This window comes from Eublepharis macularius, chromosome 17, assembly GCF_028583425.1.
Source record: "Eublepharis macularius isolate TG4126 chromosome 17, MPM_Emac_v1.0, whole genome shotgun sequence".
Taxonomy (NCBI): domain Eukaryota; kingdom Metazoa; phylum Chordata; class Lepidosauria; order Squamata; family Eublepharidae; genus Eublepharis; species Eublepharis macularius.
The window spans coordinates 27,171,708-27,190,879 of NC_072806.1; the positions used below are offsets into that span (position 1 = coordinate 27,171,708).

The 19,172-nt window shown below is 46.7% G+C and overlaps 1 protein-coding gene across 1 annotated transcript; it reads right to left on the reverse strand.

The window, feature by feature from the left end:
• Positions 1-1,113: 1,113 nt before the first annotated feature.
• On the reverse strand, positions 1,114-18,968 carry INPP5K (inositol polyphosphate-5-phosphatase K). Its single transcript, XM_055002058.1, has 12 exons — positions 18,870-18,968; positions 16,882-16,989; positions 16,238-16,346; positions 13,074-13,190; positions 9,493-9,668; positions 8,619-8,730; positions 8,129-8,238; positions 6,619-6,808; positions 5,582-5,719; positions 4,745-4,828; positions 4,553-4,657; positions 1,114-3,180 (listed from the first exon to the last, which is right to left on the reverse strand). Exons 1-12 carry the CDS (start codon positions 18,926-18,928, stop codon positions 3,103-3,105), a joined length of 1,386 nt encoding a protein of 461 aa, XP_054858033.1. The 5' UTR covers positions 18,929-18,968; the 3' UTR covers positions 1,114-3,102.
• Positions 18,969-19,172: the final 204 nt, after the last annotated feature.

Below are 19,172 nucleotides of genomic sequence, written 5' to 3' on the forward strand. Positions count from 1 at the left end.
AAAAAAATATTCTCCCCCCGCCCCCCGGGACCCCTCCAATTTTTCCAACATAAAAAAAATGGTAAAATTGGGGGCACTGAAAAACTCCTACAAATTAATTTCTCTTTTAGAAAGGCTTCATAACAGACACGGTTTCTCAGTCAAAATGTACAGCATTTAAAAGTCTGAGAACGTCTTCAGTTTGTCCCATGGAACAACTGGGAAGTGTTGGAGAGCTCCAAAAAAAACTTCTATAATTTTTTGGGAGGAAGTAAAATGTTAAGGCATTTTTACTCAAAATATGTAATATGAACATTTTAGTATAAAAAACATCTACAGACTTAGATAATGATATTTCATATACATACTGCCATATACACTATAACTTAAAGAACATTTGTTGTTTAAATATGAATAATTTGGGCAACAATATGCTATAATATATTTAATGATAAATACATTAAAAAGTCCAGTGTTTTCAATTACAAACTTAATATCCAAATGTGCTATAGTCCTACATATTGTGACTGTACAAATACACTTTTGTTCACTACAGAATTTGTTTTCTACCTTCAATTTTTATTTCTTCCTATTTGTCAGATGGCAAAAAATAAGATACATGTGCTAAGGTAGCAAAGTGTGCAACTGTCTGCAACTCTCTTGTAAGGATTACATATATTTGCAATTTTATCCATTTAAATTCCATAAATATACCAAATAGTACAGGTTTATATGTTAAGTTATAAATGATGCATTAAATCAGTAAAAGAAGCTCAGGTTGGAGAGCAAAGTATTAAATTTATTTCAGTTTTTTCTGAAGTTTCTAATTTTTTCCTGAAAATGTTTTTCCCCCGTGCCTTCAAAATTTCTGGAAATTTTACATCTCTGCTTGCAAGGCTAGTACTGTTTGTTGACACAACACAGTTGTAGAATCCATGTCAAACAATTCTTAAGTGAATGCCTTTCCTCATCTCAACTTGAGTTTAATTTCAAAATATCAGAAACAATTTTAGGGATTAACCTAAAATTCACTCGGGGCTAAAGCAAAGTATAAGCACTTAGAAAGCAGCAAGAAAATAAAATTCTGCTGAGAAGAAACAACAGATAAGGTCACAAAAGGTGATTTAAAGGGAAATTCCTTAGCAATTGCTCAGTATTGTTTATTGCAATATCTAAAAAGCTCCAACAAAGGGATGCCCAAGCATGTCACAAAGCAACCTGCATAAATACTTTATCAGTATATTCCCATTTAATGCAATTTAGTTCCAAAGAACTTCCTGTCTTGGCCACATGCCAAAGCCCAGGTGCATGATACAAAAAAAGCAAAGATGCTTGGTTGGTGCCAGCCAGCCAGACTTCTGTCCCTTCGGACATTTGACATTTAAAAACAAATAACCCTGCATCAGCTAGCAGCAATCTACATTCAGAGTTGCGTATGCACTACTTTAAAATCCTTTGGACAGTGACCGAAGCTAAGCTGGTAACCACTTACCAGCCAAGTGAGAAAATGCAATTGTTTAAAAGCCGTCCAAGTTTACATCTGTGAAAAGAAGACCCTGCTCCAACCCCAGAAGCACCAGCTGGGAAGGGGACGAAACCAGGAATTTCCACATTCTCCTCCAAACATTGGGAAAAGATACTGTTACACAACAAGAATATCTAGGCTAAAATAACTGCAAGCACTGGTATGTTATCCCAGGCAAGGAACGCCACTCACCTCTACTGCTTATTGCAGGCTGCATTTTAACAATGCCCTCAGTTCTTCCCTCGAATGTCCTTAATCACTTGGGTCCCCTACTCTCTACACAAATCTTTTGATCTCAGCCAGCGCTACACCCGTCTGCCTCTTCTGCCACTCCACCTGCCTCAAATGACTTCAGGAGAAGAGATGTGTAAGAGTGGAATTCACACAAGCAACAAGGAGTCTGTACAAAGTGGAGGAAGGCCCTACACAGAAGCAGACAGAGAGAATAACAGCCACATCAATGCCACACTGGTTTGGTTGCTTGTAAAATCAGCCTGCACAAATGGGCCCAGGGAACTGGTCACACAGAGGATGGATCGCCTTGTCTATTTTACAGACAGTGCAAAGATTTCAGTGTGACAGTGTCAGCTAGATTTCCCACCATCAACAGGGATCTTCAGTGCCACCAACACTATCTAGAACCAGAAACCGCACAAACCTATAGCGACACTACACTCATGTCATTCCACTAGCTGCCCTCTGGCAAATTCTCCCAGGAGTGAACATTTGCAAAGGCGTAAGTACTGTCCCGATTAGGGGCTGAATCAGAACAGGGGCTATCAAGCTTGAAAGCTACGGCCTTCTGGTTCTTGCATCACTCCTGGGAAGGGGCAGAGGAAGAGATCGCCACCCAAACTCATTCTCAAATGATGGAGCTTGAAGAAAATCCAGTGAGGTGGCTCGGCCCTGTAAAACTTCCTGCTAATGATAAAAAACAGACCATCAAGGGCTCTCAAAAGCAAATCAAAGGTCAGCTGGGTGGATGTACATTTGCTTTCAGCCTTTCAAGCACTCAAATCCAGGAGAGGACTAAAGCAATGGGGCATGTGAGGCAGGGAACAGAAGACAAAGCCACAAGAAAACTGCCGGGCAAGCCACAGGCTCGCCTTCTTCCTTCCTTCCGCTGTCTCAAGATGACTTGCTTCTACCAACTAATGCATCACAGCTGATTTTATGTTTTGTCTCCTGCTAAAAAAATTAAGTGTGTGTCAGTTTCCTATTAAATTCTAAGTGCCTCTCTTGAATATTACGAAGTTACCTTCGGAAGCACTACCTGACTAACAATATCTCAGTGAATTGTCTTAGTCCTGCAATGGCCTCTGGAAAAAGGGAGATGCCGCAGGTCCTTCTGCCCTGGTTTGCCATTGGAAGGAGGATGCCAATAACCCAATGATTAGTCAATATTTTCCAGCTGTTGATTTTCTAGTATCAGTGTAGGGCACGAGTAGACTTCCTGCAACAGTGATAGGAATTACCTAAGAAGCAATGCTCCGAACTGCCCTAACTCTTGAGGAGGCCCCTCAGCAAATTCCGTCACTTCCTCCATCAACGGTCCCTGGAGCCCTTCAGCCACGTATCACCGGTGCACGTTTCAGAACTCATTCTGTAGCTCCACACTGCAAAGCCTCTCCATCCAACGCCAGGTCCTTCTCGGCCAACGTTCTGCTTGGCTGAATCTGAAAGGAAGAGACAGCTTTGGGGCAGAGGAGGACATCTTCTGCCACCTAAGGTGGGGGGTATAAGTTTTGCAAATAAAACTTTTAAAAACTGAGAAGATACATTTGTGGTGGCAGCTACCCCCTCAGCTGCTGTCAACCACAGCCCACAGGCAGAAGCCAGAGGAAGAGGTGGCAGCATGCACAGAGCCAGTGATTACTAGCACCAATAACCCCTGGAACAGCAGCAGTCAGGTGGAACGGACAACTCCACGAGCTGATCAACCCTGACTCTGAAATAAACCTAGGAGGGCTCTGTGTGTACAAAGCCATCTCCTCCTTTCACGAAATCAACAGGTATTAAAGCCAGGCACAAGCAGGAGAGACGTCATGGCCATGATGCAATCCGAGAGATTCTTCGTTCAAGTGTGAAATCAAAAAGAGTCCAGTAGCACCTTTAAGACTAACCAATTTTATCGTAGCATAAGCTTTCGAGAATCACAGTTCTCTTCGTCAGATGCATGGAGGGCAGAAGGAAACTGGTCAAATATAGAGGAGGAGAGAGGAGGCGGGGAGGAGAGGGGAGATGCAAACAACTCCTCTGGATCTTTGTTCAAGTGCCTCTGGATTTGGGCACAGCACAGTCTCCATCTTCCTCAGCACCCTGCCTGCAAGAAAGCCCCCAACTCTCCCTGCCTTCTAGAAGGCGTTCAAACAATCTTCTTCCATCTGGCATGTCTTCCCTGCTTGTTTTAATTAAACTGCACGAATGGGTTTATGCCTTTACTAGTTTCAATGTCAGTTTTAACTGCTCCATGTATTGATGTTATGCTGCTACTTTGGTGGGTTTTTTTCTGATTTCAGTCTTTCTAGATCTGTTAGTTCTGTATTTTAATTTAGGAGAGCCAGTGCAGCACAATGCTTGAAGCGTGGGACTCTGCCACTAAACTTTCTGGTGACTGTCAGCCAGTCGCTCTCATAGCATAATCTGCCTCACAGAAGGAAAGAGCAGAGAAAGAAAAGCCAGGCACGCTGCCCTGAGGAAGGCCAGGATAAAAATGCAGATAGGAAGGTAGTTTCATTTAAGGCAGAAGGTGGGATGCAGATCTCCCAACAATGCAAATACACACACACTGGCACTATTTGACAGGGATCTACATCCTGTTGCGAGGATTACAAGGCAATTCTATGTTGCCCAAAAATAAAAAACAAAGGCAAGACTGCAGGGGGCGGGGGAGTAGGGAACGGGACTGGTTGGCTTGGCTCCGGAATGAAACCGAATAGTTCCTATTAAGAAAGAACTCAAGACACAGCTCTGGTTGTGTGTACAACCCAGGAGTGTTAAAGATGCAGAGCAAAGCAGCTGCCAATGTAAGAAGCCATAAAGACTTACCTGGAAGTGCTGGCTAAGGCCAACTATGGACTGCATTATGTGGCTGTAATACCCCAGGAGAAACTGCCCTCCTGCCATGGGGAGCTCCTCGGTGCTGAGATAAACCTGGGGAGAAAAAGGGAAAGAGCTGGTTGGCAACAACATCTGAAAAGAACAAGCCCACCTGGACCCTCCTGGCTGTTTGCGCCTCACCTGCTTAGCATCCTCCCCAGAGGAAATTTCATTGTCTTGCACCCAGGCATAGATCACATAGTCGTTGGCATGCCTGAATGTCACCTGCAAGGGAGATTTTTAAAAAATTGCCATGAGCTTCTTGCAACGTGGAAGGTTTTTGCCGTGGGGACAGCAAAGTGAGCAGGGCGCAACCTGTGACTGTTTTACACTCAAAGATGGCAAAGTACATTAAAAGACCATTGTTATTCGCATGTTACAGAGATATCCTTGATGCTAATCCCTACCCCATACACTACAGTGATGAAACTGGAATCCGAGACTGCTAGATCAAAGGCCAAACCCTCCACTTGCTATACTAGTGATTTTCCCTGAAAACAAGCTTTACATACACTAATTGTCTCTGCCTGCCTCATTTTATTACTATTGCCACCTTTCCATCTCTTGATCCGCCCAGGCAGTCCATGCAGCTTTGCGTCTGTACAAACACACACACACCTAAAAAAAACCCCTCAGCATGGCAGGTGTTTGCCTCACAAAAGTCATCACTCCTCTCATTCGCTCAGCTTTTCTTTGAGGCAAGTCCCCGCAAGCTGAACCTGAAGATGTGCTTTGGGGGCAGGAGTGAGTCTTTGGCACTATCAGCTTGCACACAGAGGGCCCTGGGGGCAGATGCTCACCATACCAATGGCAGTTCTGCTGATCAATGGCTTCACTGGCAACGAACTTCTCTACAGTGGCTGATTCTGCAAGCACCAGGCTCATACATTACATAGAGCCAAGTGTGTGTGTGTGTGTGCGGGGGGGGGGGGGGGTTCCTATCCTCCACACAGCTCCAAACCCCCACCTTAAGATTACCTTGTACAGGCCAATCCAATCCCAGGCACTGTGTGGAAATTCAGGAAGAGCAGAGTAGCTGACCGTCGCCTCCTGTTCAGTGCTCCACTTGCCCACGGGATGTAGGGTGACCAACGGGACAGATACCAGCGGCTTCAGCTAGAGGGGGCAAGGAAAAAGCCAGGAACCTCCTGTGGCAGCACTGCCCAATACTATACCCATGCCCAGAACTCTCTGCCGCCGCCGCTGCTAACAAGAAGGAAAAGGCAATCCAATGATACTTAATGCTAAGAAGGGACTGAGAAAAAAAAATTCTCCAATTCCATCATGGCTTGAAAGCACCTGCATAGGCAAAAAGGTTCTAACAAAAGGCAGGATGAAGCCCATTGGATAGGAAGAATGGACCAAGTTTACTTGAGGGCAGGGGTCATTTAGTAGAAAAAGAGCTGGAGGAACTCATTAGCATAATTCATTAGCATAACTCATTAGCATATGCCACACCTCTTGCCAGCCCCAGAAGTGGTTCATTAGCATGACTGATTTGCATATGCCACACCCCTTGACATCACCTATCCTGGCTGTTTTGGACCCAATCCTGGCCATTCAGGGCCGAAATTGGGCCCAAAATGGCAAAAAGGGGCTGAAAAGAGCCGAAAAGGGGCCCAAAATGGTCAGGATCAGGCCGCTGCTGAGTGGGTGAGTGATCCACCACCCGTCAGAGGGCCAATCTGGGATGTTTCGGCCCCAATCCAGACCGAAACGGGTCCAAAATAGCCGAGAGTCAGGTGGGTGGGGTCACCTGACATGTGACCTCTTTGGGGAACTGCTGGAACTGCGTTCCTGCGCGTTCCCCCTCGAAATGAGCCCTGCTTGAGGGAGGGGCAAGCTGCCTCTCCATAACTAGAAGAGATGGCATTATACATCACAGAGTAGGTGCCCCAAGAGGAAAGAGATTTAGCAGAGGATGACACATCAGCCTGTTCAGGCCTTCTGTGGCCCAAAAGGCAAGTCAAGATTCACAGCTTATAGGAACATGCCCCCACCCCACCCGCACTTACCTCCAACCCAAAGGTCCCTGTCACAGGCTTGTGGTCACTGATACTGTAACTCATATGGCTGGCATAGCTGTGCAGAGACACAGAAATGGCCTGCTCTTCTGGCATCTCCCCTGCTTCTGAAGCATGGGGCAAGGGGCTTTTCAACCTCCACAAAATCCGATCTGTCCAAGCAGGCTTCCGTTTCTTCCCACTACAAAAAAAAAGAAGAAGAAGAAGAAGCGCAAAGGGAGACAATGAGAACAGATCTGTTTGTTGTATGACACCTGCCCCCCTTCTATCAGACTCAGCAGAACAGATAGATGAGAAAAGGTACTGCAGTGGCAAGGTAATCACTGAAAGCGGCCTTCATGTTATACATCTAAAGCAGGTATCTAAAAGAGGAGGCGAGAAGAGCATTTTCATCAGCTGGCAATCAACATTAAGTACTAATCATCAGAGCAATTAGACACAAAACAGCAGCTTCTCACCCACAGCAGGCTACTTGGGAGGCCGCCATGGGATTGTCATCAGTATACAAAAGGCCACATCACTGCCAAGTGCTTGGGGGAGAGTTGCCCACAATAAGAGTGGTGCACCTCAGAAATGCTGCCCTCCCCGCCCCAGTTTTGGGCACACTGCCTGCCCTCAGCACATCAAGAGGGCGGTTTTCTACAGAGAATTCTGGAGAGAGGGAAGAAAGCGATTAGACCCAAGAAGCCAGCCTGGACTATGTCCAAGAGGCTGTCAGAAAGAAATATAAGGAGGGCTGCCAGCTGAACGCTTATCTCCTGAAAAGCCAACCTCCTTAGGCCCTTCCTGTCTGAAGGTCTGGAAGGGATCAGTCTCTTCACAGCAAATCAAGCAAGCAGCCACAGATAACCTAACGGCCTACAGTTCCAGACTTTAATGCCACAGGGCCCAAGGCAAGCAGAGCCCAGCTGTCTCAAGAGCACTCAAGCAAAGAAGCAGATAGTGCCCTCTGGTCTCATCCTGCCCATTCAAGAGGCCCAGCGGGAATGCAAGAGCGCCGCCATCAGGAGCTGCAAGGAATACATGGGAGTAAAATGCACTACAAAGCATGGGGGTCCCCCAGCCACCGGTTTCATGATGACCCTGAGTGATGGTGGGGGAGTGCTCCCTGCTGCACAAGAACGTGAGTGGCTCTTCACAGTAAGATCAAGTCCTACCAGCTGTTACAAAAGGGTTGGATTTTAGCAGCAGAGGAAAGAGCAGGAGCGACAGCTGGGAAGCCAGAAATAATCTAACAGTCTACAGTTCCAGACTTCGAAAGAATTACACTGAGAGCTCCTTACTTAAACCAAAACAGCGTCTTCTGCCCCCTGGAAATACAAACCAATATTAGTGCAAATGTGTCAGCATTTCCTCCTCCTCTCCTGGAGCTGATGAGAAGACTATTCCGCTTGAAGAGGCTGGCCCCGCCCCTCTTTTCCCCACAAGCCCCCTTCTTCTTGGACAACGTGACCTACCACTTGAGATTTCCTCTTCAATGAATGAGCCCTGCGGCACTTACCTGGTGTCATACTCACTGGAGTACAGGTCAAACTTGTAGGTGGGTTTGAACTGCAGCGGCCCCTCTCTGAATTCCTGAAGGAAGGCCTCTTTCTTCTTGGCTATGTTTAGCTGAACAAACAAGAAGAACTGTTTAGGAATGCCAACTGACCAGCTGAAGCATATTTGAGGCTACTGGCCTCCTTATGTGATTGGGGGTGGGAGGAGAGACAGCATACAGTAACTATGGAGGAACAGGCCAGACAAGTCCAAAGAATCTCCTATGCAGAAATCCCAAATAGATACAAATCAATACTCCGTACTAATCTGTATTTCGCACCAGCAGTGTAAAACAAAGGTGAAAAAAAGCAAACAATTCATGTAAGGGTATTTAGAGCTTTCCGAATTAACAACAAACAGTAGAGAATCTCCTGCCAAGAGAAGCTGGCAGGACAGGATCATGAACCACCCTTGGCATCTGTGCAAGAACCAGGAGAACTTAGAGGCAGTACCTGATCTTTTTCCCAAAGGAGGCTGAATCTGTTGTTGTTTATTGACTCTCGGACAAAATGCAGCCCATAGTCTTCAATCCGGAAGTTTAAATCACCGAACCAGAAAAGAACACTGCAGGGGTGGGAGGTGGGGATTGAAAGAATAGGGGGAAAGTTGCACAGCTGACTTGGCAGAGTTAGGAAAGAGAGGTGGGGGTAGAACCTAGGACACCCAAACTGCAGGTTTCCCTAATACTCAAATCCCTGATAGGCAGAGCTGCTTTGAACTGTATTGTTTCGTTCATCACCAACTACCATCACTGAAAGCATCACCCCCAAATCAACAATGGCATGTTTAACGCAGCAGTCAGGCTAATGAACTCCAGGAGAAGAGCAAATAGATGCTCCCTACATGGACAGAGGGCAGTTGCTCTTCATCAGCTTGCATTCTATCCCTTGCAAATCAATTTGAATTTCATAAATATGCCAAATTGTATATGCTGAGTTATCAACGATGTATTCCATGCTCTTAAAAAGTATAAGCATTGTATCCTCCCCCTCCCCAAATCCCATTTTTTCCCCAGAACAAACCTGGAAAAACAAACTCTTTCATTGCTTTAAAATGTCTAGAAATGTTACATCTCCACTTTAACATGTTAATCTTACTTCATTTATACTGCATCTTTGGCTAACATCATTCCTCTCTCCCTCATTTTGTCCCATCAATAAATTTCTATGCAGTCCTGAAAAAAAAATCTTGCACAATAACCTTTGAGACTCCTCAACAGTTTGGTTCAAAGACACCAACTAGACAGGCAGGGACACAGCTGAACAAGCCAAGCCCTTTCCCTAAAATCCAAGGCAGCAGAACCTGCTAAATGTAGTTGCCACTCACTCATGGTCCAGGACACCAGCAACCTTCTCGCCTTCAAACTGCTGCAATTCCAGAATGTGCTCAAAATCATCCAGCCGTTGATCGGCATTCTCCATATGGGCTGGCAAGTGGCAATTCACAAAGCAGACTGCGTGCCCGTAGAGAAACATACGAATGGAAACTGCCCCCTTGTTTCCCTGGAAGACAAGAGAGACCAAGGCCAGTGTCAAATCAGTTCACACATCTACAACATACAGGCAACACACACCACTAGCCAATACATTTACCAGGCAGTACAAAGCTAAAGCAGGGCTTCTAAAACCCTTTCCACGTTGATGGGGAATGTCACCCCAAAAGGAAACCATCCTATTTCCATTTTAAATAAGAAAACTAGATTCTAAGGCTGTAGGATAATGTAACTATTCTTCATGGAATGGACTCTAAGGGTTGCTGTTGGAAACCAGCTATCTTCAGTATGGGAAATATTTTGCAGGGCTCTAGAGGGCACAACCTCATTCCCCATGTTATTCAACCTCTATGTAAAGCCTTTAGGAGAAACCATTCCTAACTGTGGAATTGGATGCCATTAATATGTGGATGACACCTAGGTCTATATCTTGCTGTCCAAATCCCCAGATGATGCCATAGATCGCTGCCTGACAGTTGTGGTCAGCTGGCTGAAGCAAAAAAAACCAAAATGAAACTGAATGAAAGTGATGCTGGTTGGAAAGGTGGAGATCTTGAAGGACATTGTGCTCCCCCTTTTTGATGGGTTTCAGTTGACCCTTGCAAGGTCCGTTAAGATCCTAGGGGTTATATCGGTTCCAGTATTGCTGCTAGAGAAGCAAAGCTGCTTGTCCAGGGATGAGCTGCCCGCACCCCCCCCCCCCAGGACTTACCACAGCCACGGCACCTGGCGCCTGCAAAAGACATCCCACCACCACAGCAGGCAGAGAGTGGTGGGACATCGGTGCCTGGGGGAGCCACAGATAGGCAAGAAGGCAGCCCATGGACGCCAGGAGACCCGGGAGCAGCCGCAGACAAACCCCAGACCTCTCCCCGGGTGCAAGGCACCAAAGGGCAAAACACCCACACAAACAACCAAGTAGATAGGCAGGAAATCCCCCCTGGAGCTGGCAAGCCAGGCGTCAGGCACACAGAAATGCCACCTGCCCAGGGGACCTGTCTAGCTGCACAGACGCCCCCTGGAGAGGTGGCTTTCCAGGGCCTTGCCTGGAAAGGCCCTGCCAGCCCCATCCTCCAAGTAGGGAATAAGGGAAAAGGGAGAGGCTGGAGCTGGGGAGAGACACCCGGGAGCCTCCCCAGCTGGCCAAGATCAGGAACCATCAGCCCAGGGGAGGAAGGGTGGAGATCAAAGCAGGAAACCCTATATAAGCAGGCTCAGTAGGGAGCCCGGTGGGGAGAGAGCTGAGGAGTGGATAGAGAGTGAAACGAGCGTGTGGTGTTGAGAGCAAGCAGGAGAAGGCGAGAAGGAGAAGAACGGGGCTGCGTGTGGAAGGAAGTGAAAAAGGAGGCAGCAGGCAGTCAAGGCGAGGGAGTGGACGAGAGTGTGCGTGGGTGATGTATACCCTCCCCCCCCAGCCATGAACCCAACGCTGGCGACAAGCCTCAGAGCAGCCTCCACAGAGCATCCGCCAGACACCAGAGAGCCCCATGTAGCAGCGCCCCAGCCGAGGCGAGGCGAGGCAAGGCCGCTTACCTGAAGCCCCAGCAAGACGCCAGGGGGCCAAGTACAGCTATGCCCCAGCTGAGGCGGGGTGAGGCCGCTTACCTGAAGCCCGCAACGGGCAGTAGAGCACCAAGCATAGCCGCACCCAGACGGGGGCCTGACATTGCTGCAAAAAAAGGCCTTCTTCCAACTCATTCTAACCCAGAAAATGGCCCCCTACCTTGACACGGCTGATCTGGCCACCTGGGTTCAGGCCACAGTAACATCAAGGCTAGATTTCTATAATGCACTCTATGTAGGTCTCCCCTCAAAGTCAGCTCTGAGACTCCAGCTGGTGCAGAATGCTGCAGCTAGATTATCATCAAGAGCAAGGGGGAGCATGCATATTACTCCATTCTGTAGTCACTCCACAGGCTTCCCATTAGTTACCAGGCGAATTCAAGGTACTGGCTATCACAAACAAAGCCCTTCATGACCCTGGTCCCTCATACCCTCTTTCGCTATACTCCACCGGAGCCGCTTTGCTCATCTGAACATAGATCCAGAGGAGTTAGCCGTGTTAGTCTGTAGTTGCAAAATAGTAAAGAGTCCAGTGGCACCTTTAAGACTAACCACCTTTATTGTAACATAAGCTTTCGAGAACCACAGTTCTCTTCGTCAGATCTGACTAAGAGAACTGTGGTTCTCAAAAGCTTATGCTATAATAAAGTTGGTTAGCCTTAAAGGTGCTACTGGGCTCATCTGAACAGGGCCTTCTGCAGGTGCCACCTTATAAATAGGCAAAATCAACAACTGCTCATACATACACATTCTCTGTTGTGATCTTCACCTTATGCAATGGCCTGTCTGATGAGTTCAGGAGAGCTCCCACTCCTGAATTCATCAGGAGTCCCACTCGCCTGGCTTTCCACAAACTGTGCAAAACTGAATGATTCAGGATGGGTAGAAGGGGGGTATTGTAAAGAAACAGGTCAAAGAGATGCACTGATAAAGAGATAGGGACTATAGATTATAATGCTTATACTGTCTGTTGCTCTAAGTACGTTCTCGGCAAGTAGTTTCTGCACTGTTTAATACGTCACATTTAGTTATGCTTTATTTCAGCTCTATATTGGACTTCTGTTTGTTTTGAAATTTCTGCAATTTTTGCATTTGCATATACTATTGCATTGTTTATTCAATGTGCCAGTTCTGGACTGTACTGATCTACACTGGGTAATCTGCCTTGAGTCTCAGTGAGAAAGGCGGACTATAAATAATGTCAATAAATAAAAAATGAATAAAACCGTCCCACGAGAAGCAGACCGGCAAGCACAAAGGAACAGCCAAACCTCTCTTCAGGCAGAAAAAGCATGCACTCTAGGGTTCACGTGCCTTGGTCTGAACCTGACATGCAAACCCCTTTAAGTACACTCCTGCACTGCCACACTGATGGACACCTGTATGACTTGCAACGCTTCTCTCAGTTTGATCCAGAGGAGTTAGCCGTGTTAGTCTGTAGTAGCAAAATCAAAAAGAGTCCAGTAGCACCTTTAAGACTAACCAATTTTATTATAGCATAAGCTTTCGAGAATCAAGTTCTCTTCATCAGATGCCTGATCAAAACTGGGCAGGCATCTGATGAAGAGAACTTGATTCTCGAAAGCTTATGCTATAATAAAATTGGTTAGTCTTAAAGGTGCTACTGGACTCTTTTTGATTTCTCTCAGTTTGAGGAACTGGACTTGAGCAGGTGTTTTGAGAAATGACACGCACATTTTCTAAATACAAAAGTGAGTTCTAGATCCTGGCATTTTCCTGGCAAATGCACATACAAGTGGCCAACCCAAACACCACAGACAAAAGAGCAGAAGCCCCCACGCCAGTGGGTCTGAAAAGCTCTAAAACTCCCACAATGCTCAAGACAGCTCACCCAATATCCATACAGGCCTGTGCGGGTGAACTGGCTTTGAATGTTCCGTATGTAGGGGAGGTGGCCGTGCTTTGCAAAGATCAGGAGCAAGAGGCCTTGCATTCGGATGGAAGAGACCTGCAAAAAGTATCCAAATTCAGAAAACAATCTGGCAAGAAATGCTGTATGATGTAAAGCAAGCTTCTTTGGACCCAAGATTACAGTTAATACTAAAAAAGTTTATTCTCTACAAATACTAGGACACATAGCAGACTCCTTAAATTGGGGTTATCAGACTCAGACAGGCGTTGGAGATGTAAGCAGTCAAGAGCAAACCTAGCACATATGTTAAGGGGGTATTTCCAATCTTCACGCCATTTTAGTTATAAATTAGTAGACAAACTAATTTTACCCTAGAAGGTTCACTGAATCTTAATACACTTCCTGCATTACAGTACATTCCTTCTTCCTGGAACCTCTCAAAAGGAAAAAGGCTCTGGCTCTTATGCGTCTCAGTAATAGCTAAATGAGTAATTCTTCAGAAGTGGAAAAAAATAGCTAAGACACATAATGAAATGTATACTGAAGCAATGTTAGATCTTAACAGTCAAAGAAAGAGTTGCTTTTAATAAGATACAAATGTGAAATATCATGACATTTGGTCTGGACTTGCAGATTTATTCAGATATTAATGTGTATATTAGGCTTTCTTCATTCTTGAACTTTCACATCTGTTCATAGTAACGGGGAATATCATAGTTTAGATTATCCTGATCTTGATCCCCAGAGAGACATCCTTATCTTTAAGGATCTTTTCTAGTTCCCTCAACTGCTGCTCTTCCGAGTCTCAATCTTCTGATTTCTTGGTTGCAGTCTCCCTTTTGGTTGATGAGCGAGCCAAAGAATAGAGAATCTTGAACAGTTTCAATTTCCTCATTGTCAGTTTTAAAATTGTGTAATTCCTCAGTGGTCATTGCTTTTGTCTTCACGATGTTCATCTGTAATCCTGCTTTGGCGCTTTCTCCTTTAACTTTCATCAGTAGCCATTTCAAGCCTTCACTATTTTCTGCAGTAACTCCCCATTACCATGTATGGATATGAAAGTCAGACAATGAAAAAACTGACAGGAATAAAATTGATTCATTTGAAATGTGGTGCTGGAGGAGAGTTTTGCGGATAATATGGATGGCCAAAAAGACAAATAAGTGGGTCCTAGGGCAAATCAAGCCTGAATTCTCCCTAGAAGCTAAAATGACAAAACTGAGGCTATCGTACTTTGGTCACATCACGAGAAGACAAGAGTCACTGGAAAAGTCAATCAGGCTAGGAAAAGTGGAAGGCAGTAGGAAAAGAGGAAGACCTAAAACGAGATGGCTGGACTCAATAAAAGAAGCTGCACCCTCCAATGTATAAGATTTGAGCAAGTCTGTTTATGATAGGCCATCATTCATAGGGTTGCCATAGGTCAGAGGTGACTTGATGGCACATAACACACATACATTATGGGATAAGCTGGTTGCTTTAGGACCAAGCATGATTTTGGGGGGGACTATCTCTAGCCAGTTTGGTGTAGTGGTTAAGAGCGCAGGAAAGCTGGGTTTGATTCCCCACTCCTCTGCTTGAAGCCAGCTGGGTGACCTTGGGTCAGTCACAGCTCTCTCAGAGCTCTCTCAGCCCCACCCACCTCACAGGGTGTTTGTTGTGGGGATAATAACATACTTTGTAATCTGCTCTGAGTGGGCATTAAGTTGTCCTGAAGGGCGGTATATAAATTGAATGTTATTATATTATTATTATTAATGAGCTATGAAAGAGTCTTTTTTGACAACTTTATACCATATCAAGTTGCTGCAACTTTTAAAAATAGACCTGGATAGTATAGATGAATAAGGTCTTAACTGAGGGGGCAGGTGTGAAGCTGGCAACAGTGATAGTCACGTACAAAGCCAGTCTGGAGTCACCTCAAGTTTCAGTAGGCCAGGTGCTGGCAAGAGTTAGGTTTGTTCATGTCAAAATTATGTATTTAAAACATTTATTAGTTCTTTCTACCTCACAGGAACTCAAAAGGCTTACACTATAAATAATAATAAAATGAATTTTAAAAAGTTTAAAAACTACAATTTAGGACTGCTAAGGAACATAAACACAAAGTTAATTGAAAGAGCTCTAAATAAGAGTGTCTTCAGCTGCCTCCCGAAGATTAGCAGGGAGGGGGCCAGGATTACCTGTCTGGGGATTCTCTTCCATAATTGTGGGGCTGCCACTTAAAAGGCCCTCTCTCGTGTAGTTACCAGGAAAGCTTCTTAAGTGATGGAACAGTCAGGAGGGCTTCTCTCTATGATCCTATTTCCCAGGCAAGAACATATGAGAGAAGGTGGTCCAGATACCCCAATCCCAAGCCATGTACGTAAGTAAGTAGTAATGGTGAAGAGTCTCTTCAAGTCATAGCTGACTTATGGCGTCCCCTGGCGGGGTTTTCATGGCAAGAGACTATCAGAGGTGGTTTGCCATTGCCTGCCTCTGTAACCCTGGTTTTTGTTGGAGGTCTCCCATCCAATTACTGACCAAGGCCAACCCTGCTTAAGCTTCTGAGATCTGACGAGGTCAGGCTCACTTGGGCTACCCAGGTCAGGGCAAATAAGTAAAAGTTTAAACAGTAAGTATAAAGCTTAAGTAAATAGGTAAAAACTTGTGTCTTTACTTGATTCCTTTTAAAAAATGTTTTAACATAAAGGAATAGAATTTCCAAAAAAATGAGAAAAAAAGAAAACTTGTCAAGCACTTGAGGCATCTACAGAGGTAGGGAGTATGCATAGGCCAGCCACTTATTAGCTATATGGCCTGAAGGGTATGGGGAGAGGGCTTCCTTGGTGCTGGACATCATTCATCTGAACCCTAGTTGCTGTGTCATGGGGTGGGTGTCAGTGGACTCAGCACCCCTTGGCACAATCCTGGGCAGGAAATAAACACAGTGCCAGAGAACGTTGTTCTTGCCACTCTCATCTACTTTAATAATTTCAAAAAGCCAACTGACACAGAGGCATTCTTAGCCAATGAGCAACCAAGGATGCTGCCCCAGGCCCCACGGTGGCCACCCTCCAGCCCTGACTGGGGAGGCGGGGTGGAGAATAGTGTGAGTGCAATATGCAAGTTTTAGCCTAGCAGTAAACAAGCGAGATGGTTACCTTGACATAGCTCAGAGAAGAGAGAATCGTCTCGAAGAAAAGACTCCACGGATCATCAAAAGCCAAGTCAGACAGGAAATTCACAATCTTGGAGTTCACTTCCTGTAAACTGAACCCACCAGGATTACCTACATTTTCTGTCATCTCATAAGGATAAAAACCACCCAATGTTACGAGGCAGTCCTGAACACATGAGCAACTTGTTCTTGATTGTTTAGCGACTAAATTGGATGTCATCATCAATAGCTGCACAAACTGAAGCATGATAAGAGGAATGAAATGCGAAATCACCACAAGATGGCGGAATTCTACAACACTAGAATATGACATGCCCCACACAGCAGTGGTTGTACTTTTCAGAGGCTAAATAAACAACCCCACAACATTTCTGGGGCCCAGCACAACCCTGAATGCCAACTCCTTTCTTCCTAAGCCACCTCATCTGTGCCCCATTTTCACCCGAAGCTGCACGTTTTGCACTCAGAAGACTGGCAAACTTGGAAGGGGGTACTTTTGCCAGTGTTCTCACATACATAGTAAACAGTCTCTAGTCTCCAGCCCCTCACTTTCACAGGTGATGCTACCCCAGATAAGCTCCCAGAGCACCAACACAAAGCTGGCCACAAGAACTGGCCAATACTTACCCAATAACATACATGTCCACTGGCAGGCCTTGCAAACTGAGTTGAAGCAAAGAGGTAACATCAGTAGGGGGAGATGCTGTGCCCACATTCCAGGTTATCAAGTGCAACCTTAGAACAAAAGAAACCAAGAGACAGCAATGCTAAAATGCAAACGTAGATGAAACCACCCTGTTATATGCAGCCCTTCTCCCCCCTTGGTGCATAAAGACATCAGCTGCCCTTATCTTGCCCTAAAGCAGCAAAGGCACCCAGCTAAGGCAGACAACCAGATTTCTTGAAGCTTCTGCTTCTGTTTTCCCACCCTCAAATCTGACTTGCCTCATTTCTTTGTGCTTGAGGCTTCCTTGTGGATCTTATCATCTGAACTGACGTTTGTCCGCACAAGCTATAAGAAGCATGTAATTTGCTGCTGCAGGTGAAGGTAGCTGCCGGACAGTGTGGCTGGGCTGCGATTGAAATGGGTTTAGCCAGCCAAGTCAAGCAGCATGACGGATGGCAAATTCTAAAATGTTTCCTTGGCATCCAAAGATGTCATGCTGGCATATCCCTCCACCCAGAGGGCTTTGGGTCTCTTCATTACGATCATACAGTAAACTTGTGTAAGTTTTCCCTTGTGCAGAACTAAGTAAATAGCACAAGCAAAGACTTAAAACTACAGCCAAGCTGAAAGGCCATTCCAAACCAGGGATAAAACAACTCTTTGTTGCTTCATGCAAGTCCTCAAGTTTACATCACACGGACAAGTGTTGCGTTCTCCAAGATTTAATACCATTAAGGCCCCAAGATTTAAGAAAAGCTGCCGTTGATTAAGTCCAGTCACATGCTTCTACCAGCATGTCACAAACACTTAATCTCTGGTTTTGGGCTGCATTCCCAATAAGGGGCAGCTGAGGGCCCGTTGCTAGTTTTAGGCACCCCAATTCTGACAACCAGCCAGTCATAAACCAGACAGCACATGCATTTAATAGCCCAATTTCTGATTAGGGTTTTGGGCTGTGCCGCAGCACTTGTTACCAACTATTAAAATGTAGCAATCCTCAGTTATTATTGTTGTCGGTGAGAAGACACTGAGGTCACCACTGCACACAACCTGATTTTCCAGATGTGTTCCCCAGCCCTGAGGAAAAGCCTTTCCAGAGGTCTGTATTCAGGCACACAACCACTGAATGCAGCATCCAGGAAGTGGATATGCCAAGCATCTTCACATCACAACTTGCAACCAACAACGGGCTCAGTCCGGCAGTTTTAGTAAAATCATAGCTAAAGAGTTCTGACGTGAAAAGGGAGCAACGGCTGAGCAGCCCGAAGCCCAGGGACGGGTCTCAGGCAGAGCGTGCATACACACACGCACACTATGCTCCTTGGTAAAGAGCCCTGGGCAGCCTTTGCAACATAAAGCAATCAGGCCAAGTTGCTCTCCACACGGCCAGGATCCGGGCCACCTCCTGCCTACTCCCAGGCGGGCATCTAGTATGCAGTGGCCGTTACAGTCATGGTTTTTATGCCCCCTTTCTCCAAGCCCCTCGGGACGAGGGCACAGCCCTGCTCTCCACCACTTTACCCTCACAACAGTCTTGCGAGGTAGGTTCAAAGCACCCGCTCGAAACCCTTTTGCCACAAAGCTGAGCAGGGCTGCTGTCAGGAGAAGAGGGAGACTCGGGCGCGGCGCTGAAGAGCAGAAGGCTGAGCAGCATCTCCACGACTGGGTGGGGATCCGAGCCGGGGTCGGCCAGGCCTCGGACCACCACACCCCGCGGGCCCCCGGAAAGGCCGGCTGCCCAACTGAGCCTCCCCACAACCATCCTCGCGAGAGAGCTAGGCTAAAGCGAGGGCTGGCGGGGACGCAGGCCTGCCACCCCCTAGCCCAAGGAACCGCCCGCCCTCTGCGCGCCCTCAGAGGCGCTCTTGTCCGTCCCAATCGACGGCCGGAACCCGCGTGGACACCCCTCCCGAGTCCCGGAGCGCGCATGCGGGAGCCGCTCCCTCACCTCAGGCGCTTCCGCCCCGCCGCCGCCGCCGCCGCCGCCGCTCCCCCTCCCGGCTCCATCCCTGGACCAGAGGCAGAGATGCGGAGGACGAAGAGCTGCCGCCGGTGAGATCCCCCCACACGGCCCGTCAGACACTCGGCTCACGTGAGTCGCCCGACCAATCAGAGAGGACGGGCTGAGGCGCCGAGCCTCGGGATTCGCTGCGGCACGCAAGCTCGGCCCCCACCCCGGCTGTCAGAGTTGCCCGGAAAAGAGACTACAGCGCACGCGCAGCCGAGCGTATTTATATGCAGGCTGCCCTGC

Coding starts and splice junctions, on each gene's coding strand:
- INPP5K (XM_055002058.1), bottom strand. CDS start 18,928: ATGGAGCCGGGAGGGGGAGCGGCGGCGGCGGCGGCGGCGGCGGGGCGG. Junction 16,347..16,881: donor GTGGACATGTATGTTATTGG/GTAAGTATTGGC, acceptor TGGTGGGTTCAG/TTTACAGGAAGTGAACTCCA. Junction 4,829..5,581: donor ATTGGATTGGCCTGTACAAG/GTAATCTTAAGG, acceptor TCTCCCTTGCAG/GTGACATTCAGGCATGCCAA.